General features: G+C 41.5%; 1 protein-coding gene across 5 annotated transcripts; it reads left to right on the top strand.

Moving 5' to 3' along the window:
• Positions 1-2,759: 2,759 nt before the first annotated feature.
• Positions 2,760-8,621, top strand: LOC115207534 (pentraxin fusion protein). 5 transcript variants are annotated; one of them, XM_029774676.1, is made up of 5 exons: positions 2,760-2,870; positions 3,093-3,180; positions 3,473-3,634; positions 7,119-7,191; positions 7,806-8,621. In XM_029774676.1, exons 3-5 carry the CDS (start codon positions 3,488-3,490, stop codon positions 8,420-8,422), a joined length of 837 nt encoding a protein of 278 aa, XP_029630536.1. In that variant the 5' UTR covers positions 2,760-2,870; positions 3,093-3,180; positions 3,473-3,487; the 3' UTR covers positions 8,423-8,621. The 5 variants fall into 5 exon arrangements, with proteins under 5 accessions (XP_029630536.1, XP_029630540.1, XP_029630537.1 ...); XM_029774677.1 differs by lacking the exons at positions 3,093-3,180; positions 3,473-3,634 and having other exon boundaries at positions 2,788-2,870; XM_029774678.1 differs by lacking the exons at positions 2,760-2,870; positions 3,093-3,180; positions 3,473-3,634 and adding an exon at positions 6,114-6,448.
• Positions 8,622-9,412: the final 791 nt, after the last annotated feature.

Genomic DNA, 9,412 nt, shown 5'->3' with positions numbered 1-9,412 from the left:
CCTGCATCTGACTTCGTCACGCCCTTAGCCTTTCAGCTATTCTATTCGCCATTGGGGTCACCGTTTTACGGGTGTCACACGGGGAAGGAATTGGGAGAGCCCTTCTTCTACAAGCCTTCTTCGACTCGTTCTCCACTTCCTCCCCCGCCCCAATTAGCGAATGTAATTACTCACCACTGCCCCTGCACCAAGGCCTCTATGTCAGATTGGGTAGCGCCCTCTCTTCGACTGTTTCTCATACAGAGTCGTAATAACCCCTAGAGTCCGGGGTTAAAGATTCCTTAATAACTTCTTGGGGCTATGTGGGACGTTAGCGTGCCACTCGTGGCGCACCCTATCAACAGCAGGTGCATTTCAAGAGCGGCAAATTTGAAACCAAATAAATGTCAAAATTCAAATTTCTCAAACATACAACTAACTTACAGCCTTTGAAAGATAAACATCTCCTTAATCTAACCACGTCTTCCGATTTCAAAAAGGTTTTACGGGGAAAGCATAAAGTTAGGTTATGTTAGGAGAGTACATTGACAATAGCTGTGTGTAGTGTATTGTCGATTCAAAGACAGGCGTCACCAAAACCATAAAATCAGCTAAAATTATGCACTAACCTTTTACAATCTCCATCAGATGACACTCCTAGGACATTATGTTAGACAATGCATGCATTTTTAGTTCTATCAAGTTCATATTTATATCTAAAAACAGCGTTTTACTATGGCGTTGATGTTCAGGAAATCGTTTCCCTCCAATACCGGCAGTCAAGTCATGACAACAAAATAATTAATTCATATTAGAAAACATTGGTAAAATATTATATTGTCATTCAAAGAATTATAGATTTACATCTCTTGAACGCAATGGACTTGCCAGATTTAAAATTAACCTTACTGGGAAATCACACTTTGCAATAATCTGAGCACTGCGCCAGAAAAATACGCATTGCGATACAGACTAACCGCCATGTTGGAGAGATCTAAAATCGAAAATACTATGTAAATAATCCATTACCTTTGATTCTCTTCATCAGATGTCACTTCCAAAGAATCCCAGGTCCATAACGAATGTAGTTTTGTTCAAAAAAGCTAATAATTTATGTCCAAAAACCTCCGTGTTGTAGCGCATGATCTAAGCCAGCCGGACTTCACTTCACATCACGAACGGAAAAAATATATTTACGTTCGTTCAAACATGTCAAACGTTGTATCGCATAAATCATTAGGGCCTTTTTTAACCAGGACATGAATAAAATTCAAGGCGGACCATTGGGTTCTCTTTTAAAACGTTTCGGAATGAGAGTACCCACCATCAACTCGCGCGCCAGGTGTCTAATGGGCCATCGCCGTTCCAAAGCTCTTCTTCAGTCAGATCTCACTGTAGAAGACTCAAAACACTTTGTAAAGGCTGGGGACATCTTGTGGAAGCAATAGGAAGTGCCAAAACATTCCTCACCCCCTTTGTTTTTCAATGGTATAGGCTTAAAGTCAATTCAACACATCAGGTATCCACTTCCTGTCAGAATCTGTCTCAGGGTTTTGCCTGCCAAATGAGTTCTGTTATACTCACAGACACCATTCAAACAGTTTTTGAAACTTTAGGGTGTTTTCTATCCATATATAATAAGTATATGCATATTGTAGTTACTGGGTAGGATTAGTAACCAGATTAAATCGGGTACATTTTTTTATCCAGCCGTGAAAATACTGCCCCCTATACCCTAACAGGTTAAGAGAGTCATAGTTACTCCCGCCGTTTACCCGCGCTTCATTGAATTTCTTCACTTTGACATTCAGAGCACTGGGCAGAAATCACATCGCGTCAACACCCACCTTGGGCCTTCGCGATGATTTGTTTTAATTAAACAGTCGGATTCCCCTGGTCCGCACCAGTTCTAAGTCAGCTGCTAGGCGCCGGCCGAGGCAACCCGCCGGAGACCCCGCCTTAACGGGGCCGACGAGCACCGTAGCTGGGGAGATCCGCGAGAAGGGCCCGGCACGCGTCCAGAGTCGCCGCTGCCAACCGCCGGACCCAACCCCTCACCGGTCCGTCTTCGGGCCCACCGGCGGACACCACCCCGATAAACCCCCACATGCAGCCCCTTGCGAGACCACGAACGAGAGCCCCCGAGATGGGCCGCACGACAAACTTCCAACGGTGGCAAGAGGAGGGCGGCGGAGCAACTGCTCCCCCAGCCGCGGCTCGAGCCCTGCCCCGCTTCGCACCCCAGCCCGACCGACCCAGCCCTTAGAGCCAATCCTTATCCCGAAGTTACGGATCTGACTTGCCGACTTCCCTTACCTTACATCAAAGTTGGATCAGCCTGTAGTGTGGTTTTCCACTTTAATTTTGAGTGTGACTCCAAATCCAGACCTCCATGGGTTGATAAATTGGATTTCCATTGATTATTTTTGTGTGATTTTGTTGTCAGCACATTCAACTATGTAAAGAAAAAAATATTGAATAAGATTATTTCATTCATTCAGATCTAGCATGTGTTATTTTAGTGTTCCCTTTATTTTTTTGAGCAGTGTATTATGCCTGGGCTGTTTGACTTTTTAGCCCCCACATCATTGGGAGTGAGATAAATACGTATTTGAAAGGTGTGTGTGGTAATAAAATTGGAAGTGCCCAAGCCCAATTGAAGAGACGCACACAATCCTAAACAACATACCTACTTTTTGGGGGTTTTTTTTGTTTCAAAAGCCACGCATGCAGAGACACACACCCCACCACCCCCTTTTTGTTTTGAAACACACACACCTACACTCCCGCACACGCACACACCACCCACGCACGCACACATCTTTCCGGAATCCTTTTTTCTCAGGGCCAGGCATGGGGATAGCTCGAAAATGAGAGTCCCTTCGTTAAAGGTGAGATACAGCTTTAAAACCATTTTATTTAATTCATAATATTTAGTACAGACCTTTTTAAAAACAGCTTGTAATCACTGAAACATTTTTACTGTGCAATATTGAAACATGCATTAATGTTTTTTATGTATAAACAATGTTTGTACATCAGGTCAGCCACCATTACCGGGCACAGTACTACACTTTTTAATAACCTTTAATGTTTCTAACATGTTGTTGTAGGAAAGACTATTCGTATAAAATAAGACATTGCATTTCTCCGCGACAAACCCGGGCGAGAGAGAAATGACAGATTCCCGTTCATTAAGGGGTGAGATATAGCATTAAAACCCTTTATTAAATTGTAAATCTTTAGTACAGACCTTTTAAAAAAAATGTACTGTTCCTTTCTTACAGATAAAGGGCCCGGCTATAGGTTTAACTGTCACGTCCTGGCCAGTATAAGGGTTAATTAGTATTGTAGTTTGGTCAGGACGTGGCAGAGGGTATTTGTTTTATGTGGTTCAGGGTGGGAGATTGTTCTGTGTGTAGCCTTGTGCCTTACTAGACTGTTTTTTGTCGATCGTAATTCTGTTTGTTATTTTGGGTGTTCATTTTGATAGTTAATAAAAGTCAAGATGAGCCTGCACATACCTGCTGCGTTTTGGTCCTCCTTCACCGACGACAACCGTGACCTAACCCTGACATCCTGCCGTTTCCAATTCCACCCCGTCGTCATGACAGGCTCTCTTGCTCGCAGGATATCCCACACAAGCCCCAGATCCGTAAGTTTTCCAGGCACAATGTAGTGCCTTGCGAAAGAATTCGGCCCCCTTGAACTTTTCGACCTTTTGCTACATTTCAGGCTTCAAACATAAAGATATAAAACTGTAATTTTTTGTGAAGAATCAACAACAAGTGGGACACAATTATGAAGTGGAACGAAATGTATTGGATATTTCAAACTTTTTTAACAAATAAAAAACTGAAAAATTGGCCGTGCAAAATTATTCAGCCCCCTTAAGTTAATACTTTGTAGCGCCACCTTTTGCTGCGATTACAGCTGTAAGTCGCTTGGGGTATGTCTCTATCAGTTTTGCACATCGAGAGACTGAAATTTTTGCCCATTCCTCCTTGCAAAACAGCTCGAGCTCAGTGAGGTTGGATGGAGAGCGTTTGTGAACAACAGTTTTCAGTTCTTTCCACAGATTCTCGATTGGATTCAGGTCTGGACTTTGACTTGGCCATTCTAACACCTGGATATGTTTATTTGTGAACCATTCCATTGTAGACTTTGCTTTATGTTTTGGATCATTGTCTTGTTGGAAGACAAATCTCCGTCCCAGTCTCAGGTCTTTTGCAGACTCCATCCGGTTTTCTTCCAGAATGGTCCTGTCTTTGGCTCCATCCATCTTCCCATCAATTTTAACCATCTTCCCTGCCCCTGCTGAAGAAAAGCAGGCCCAAACTATGATGCTGCCACCACCATGTTTGACAGTGGGGATGGTGTGTTCAGGGTGATGAGCTGTGTTGCTTTTACGCCAAACATAACGTTTTGCATTGTTGCCAAAGTTCGATTTTGGTTTCATCTGACCAGAGCACCTTCTTCCACATGTTTGGTGTGTCTCCCAGGTGGCTAGTGGCAAACTTTAAACTACACTTTTTATGGATATCTTTAAGAAATGGCTTTCTTCTTGCCACTCTTCCATAAAGGCCAGATTTGTGCAGTATACGACTGATTGTTGTCCTATGGACAGAGTCTCCCACCTCAGCTGTAGATCTCTGCAGTTCATCCAGAGAGACCATGGGCCTCTTGGCTGCATCTCTGATCAGTCTTCTCCTTGTATGAGCTGAAAGTTTAGAGGGACGGCCGGGTCTTCATAGATTTGCAGTGGTCTGATACTCCTTCCATTTCAATATTATCGCTTGCATAGTGCTCCTTGGGATGTTTAAAGTTTGGGAAATCTTTTTGTATCCAAATCCGGCTTTAAACTTCTCCACAACAGTATCTCGGACCTGCCTGGTGTGTTCCTTGTTCTTCATGATGCTCTCTGCGCTTTAAACAGACCTCTGAGACTATCACAGAGCAGGTGCATTTATACGGAGACTTGATTACACACAGGTGGATTCTATTTATCATCATTAGTCATTTAGGTCAACATTGGATCATTCAGAGATCCTCACTGAACTTCTGGAGAGAGTTTGCTGCACTGAAAGTAAAGGGGCTGAATAATTTTGCACGGCCAATTTTTCCATTTTTTATATGTTAAAAAAGTTTTAAATATCCAATAAATTTCGTTCCACTTCATAATTGTGTCCCACTTGTTGTTGATTCTTCACAAAAAAATACAGTTTTATATCTTTATGTTTGAAGCCTGAAATGTGGCAAAAGGTCGAAAAGTTCAAGGGGGCCGAATACTTTCGCAAGGCACTGTAGTTCACATCCAGACAGGCTTTGGAAAATACATACCAACTAATAGATTTTTGTAGCATCTCTACTATATCTGTCATGTTACTGGGGTCTTTTTTAAAGTCAATAAACATGTGTGTAGAGTGTACACTTTTGTTTCACAGTAGATTTGTTTAAGACCACCAAGAAACACCTGATTTATCCCACAGCATTAATTAATAAGTTGGGTAGAAAATGATTCTGTTTAAGTCATAAGTAAAGGCCTTTCAAAAAGAGGCTGGCATGATTGACTGTGACAGCCCCCACCCTGGAGAGCAGCTCTCCTTTGATCCCTATCCTTTGATCCACCTGTTGTTTGGGGTCGTTATGTATATATGCCCTCCTATTGTTGAATTGTTTAGATAAAAAAACATTTTCAAACACCCCTGCAGAGAGAGAGAGACACACACACACACACACACACACACAAACACAATCCCATTCCTGCTTCATAGACAACAACCCTAAGAGCAATAAAATAGGTGGGGTGTGGGGGCCATCCTCTTTGAAATGTTCAAACACAACCCCCCCAGTTCAACGAGGTCCCTACACATCAATCATCATGACAACTTCAAAGGAATTGATGCAATATAGATATAAAATATCACACACTCTAACATGTGACAGAACAGGATGCAACTATATGGCCCTAACCATGTAACACCTACCCGCCAGGATGTCCTGGCCGGATGCCCTTATTTGGGCATGTACGCGCCATCCGGACATAGGGTCATAAATCATTTTGACCGATGCCGTCTACTTTATTCTCTCTCAAAGAAAACCCAAAGAGGGCAACGTCATGACACCATATACTTTTGAAAACAGTACTAAAGAGATTTTAAAAAAATACAAAAAAAAACTAATATGCCAAAGACACTGGGTCTGTTGTTTGCGTTTAGCTGGACTAAGTTTCACAACACACACATAATCAATAACGTGGGATTCAGGGTTCGGGTTATCAGTGTCACATGTTGTTTGCGCTTAGCTAGACTAAGTTTCACAACACACACATAATCAATAACGTGGGATTCAGGGTTCAGGTTATCAGTGTCACATGTTTTGAAATTGATTTCTAAGAGTTTGGGTGAGTATGTATACTGTACAGTATGAGGCACACTAGGTACCCATTTGATAAGACGGATGAACAATGGTAAGTAGACAACTTATTTTCCTGCATTACCTAATACCTCATAATTAGTGGTTAAAACCTGAATGCGTCATTTACGTTCAAATCAAATCAAATGTTATTTGTCACATGCGCCGAATACAACAGGTGTAGACCTTACAATGAAATGCTTACTTACAAGCCCTTAAACCAACAAGGCAGTTTTTAAAAAATACCTAAAACAAATAAGAATAAGAAATAAAAGTAACAAATAATTAAAGAGCAGCAGTAAAATAACAATAGCGAGACTATATACAGGGGGTACTGGTACAGAGTCAATGTGCGGGGGCATTGGTTAGTCGAGGTAATTGAGGTAATTTGTACATGTAGGTATTGTTATTAAAGTGACTATGCATAGATAATAACAAGAGAGTAGCAGCAGCGTCATCGATGCACTTATTGATGAAGCCAGTGACTGATGTGGTGTACTCCTCAATACCATCAGAAGAATCCCGGAACATATTCCAGTCTGTGCTAGCAAAACAGTCCTGTAGCTTAGCATCTGCTTCATCTGACCATGTGTGTATTGTAATAATAGGACTTTGTAGTGACCTCAAAAAGACATCTAAAAACATCTAAAACTGTCTCTGCTGTAATGAATGTATATTATATTTATATTTATGTATGTATATTTATAATGTATTTATCTTCACAGGCTCTGTGGGATAAAATGGGTCTGCTGGCAACTCTTCTCATCTTTGGTGTCTCTCTCTCCTTAGCTTCTGCAGGTAGTCTTGTGGATAGTCAGTCACTTGTGTTATTTATTCATTTCTGTCTCACTATTGTAAAGTGACTTTGGTGTTTTGAAAAGCGCTTGAAATAAAATCTATTATGATTATTATTTAGAGAATTTAGGTGTGAGCTTAACCAAATGTGGTGCTATAAAGCATCCCAGAACAGGGAACAGTCTAGGACGGGTACTAATACAGTTCTTAAAACACAAATCTGGTCCATTTATATTAATATTCACACAATGGGGGACATTTTACTCTTCTAGCATTGTGTGTGCACATTTAGATAAGGAAACTGAATTATTCCTGAATTGAAAATGGGTTATTTTTCATTTGCTACTAGCAATTAATGTCACTACACTTCCTGATTCAACTGAATGACATATGGAATTGACCCCTCAAGCCTGTGTCACTGTCACATGATTCCAAACCTAGTTTGAAATACTATTTGAAATAATTTCAAATACTTTAACTGTGTTGGATTGAGCTTGCCTGTCGCAATGGAACTAATAGAAAACTCTTGAAAGTGCAAACCCTGCCCATCTGCCACAAAGATTTCAAATAGTATTTGAACCCAGGTCTGCATGATTCTTCTCTCTGTCTCTCTGTAGAGAGGCCCATGAGAAGATCCTTGGTGTTCCCAATGGAAACTGACAACAGCTACGTGGAGCTGGTCCCTCAGAAGAATCTTGACATGGAAGCCTTTACCCTGTGCATGCGGGTGGCCACAGAACTGGCAAAGGGCAAACGTGAGATCATCCTGTTCGCCTACCGTACACTGTACCACGACGAGCTCAATGTGTGGAGAGAAGCTGACGGCAAGTACAGTCTGTATCTGAGTGGGGACGGGGTCCTCTTCCACCTACCTGAGCTCAACACCTTCCAGACCCACCTCTGTCTCACCTGGGACTCGAAGTCAGGCATGGCCGCGTTCCATGCAGACGGGAAGAGGAGCGTTAGGAAGGAGTATAAACCAGGACACAAAGTGCAGAAGGGAGGTAAGGTCATCCTGGGACAGGATCCAGACTCTTTCCTGAAGGACTTTGAAAGCAAGCAGAGTTTCATCGGAGAGATCACAGACGTCAACATGTGGGACTACGTGCTCTCCGATGCCATGATAGAAGCTTTGCATGTTGGGAAACGTATGCCCAGAGGGAACATTTTTGACTGGGAAACCATAGAGCTCATAGTCAATGGGAACGTCAAGGTGATCACTGAAGAGTTGTAGGGTGTCCCCAAGGCACCAACATCATGCTCTCCATCCAGGGGTGCTGCACTGCGGCCTGACCCTGTGCTCCTCTCAACTGTGTGTCAGTGTGATGAGGGAGTTAAGAAATTACAGAAAATTCATATGGAGAATAAAGTTGTATTAGTTTGAGTCCCTGTCTCATCTCAACAAAAATAAAGTTCCCGACGGGCACATAGCATATGTTTTTTGATTTGTGTGTGTGTGGGGAGTGGGGGGTCAAGAAGCCGATGTACAGTTCCCACTCAGAACGCAGTTTGAAAATCTCATGATTTTCAGCAGTCGAGTTAAAACAAGCTATTTGTAAGCATTCAAGGCATACACGTACTTACACTCCACTACATATTTATCTGGACAGTGAAGCTAAAACTTCTCATTTGGCTCTATACTCCAGCATTTTGGATTTGAGAGCAAACATAATTTTTTTTCTATGAAGTTATAGTAAAGTGTCACCTTTTATTTGAGGGTATTTTCATGCATATCTATTTTACCGTTTAGAAATGAATGCACTTTATGTATATAGTCCCCCTATTTGAAGGTGTCGTAAGTATTTGGACAAATTCACTTATAGTACAGTCAACTTAGTCAAAAGTTTAGTATTTGGCAACATTACCAATAACAGGGGAGGTATGATATTTACGCCTCAAATTTTTCACTCATTATTCACAATTTGTTCATGATTATGCATAATCATGGTAGCATCCAAATTAATGTGGAAGTGTTCACTCTTATTTACAATAAAAGTGACTACAAAATGACAAAATACATTTACCATTAATTTCTATTAGGCACAAAATAATATGAAACAACCAAAACAAACTGCAAATGCATCCAACAAGTTTGTAGAGTCACAAGCTTGATGTAGTCATTGCGTGCTAGGAATATTGGACCAAATACTAAACCTTTGACAAAATGACTTGATACATCAAGTGCTTCCATTTCTAAACGGTAAAACAGATTAAAAATACCCTC

This window comes from Salmo trutta, chromosome 14, assembly GCF_901001165.1.
Source record: "Salmo trutta chromosome 14, fSalTru1.1, whole genome shotgun sequence".
NCBI lineage: Eukaryota > Metazoa > Chordata > Actinopteri > Salmoniformes > Salmonidae > Salmo > Salmo trutta.
This window is presented reverse-complemented; position numbering and strand designations above follow the sequence as displayed.

Coding starts and splice junctions, on each gene's coding strand:
- LOC115207534 (XM_029774676.1), top strand. CDS start 3,488: ATGAGCCTGCACATACCTGCTGCGTTTTGGTCCTCCTTCACCGACGAC. Junction 3,635..7,118: donor CCCACACAAGCCCCAGATCC/GTAAGTTTTCCA, acceptor TTATCTTCACAG/GCTCTGTGGGATAAAATGGG. Junction 7,192..7,805: donor TCTCTCCTTAGCTTCTGCAG/GTAGTCTTGTGG, acceptor GTCTCTCTGTAG/AGAGGCCCATGAGAAGATCC.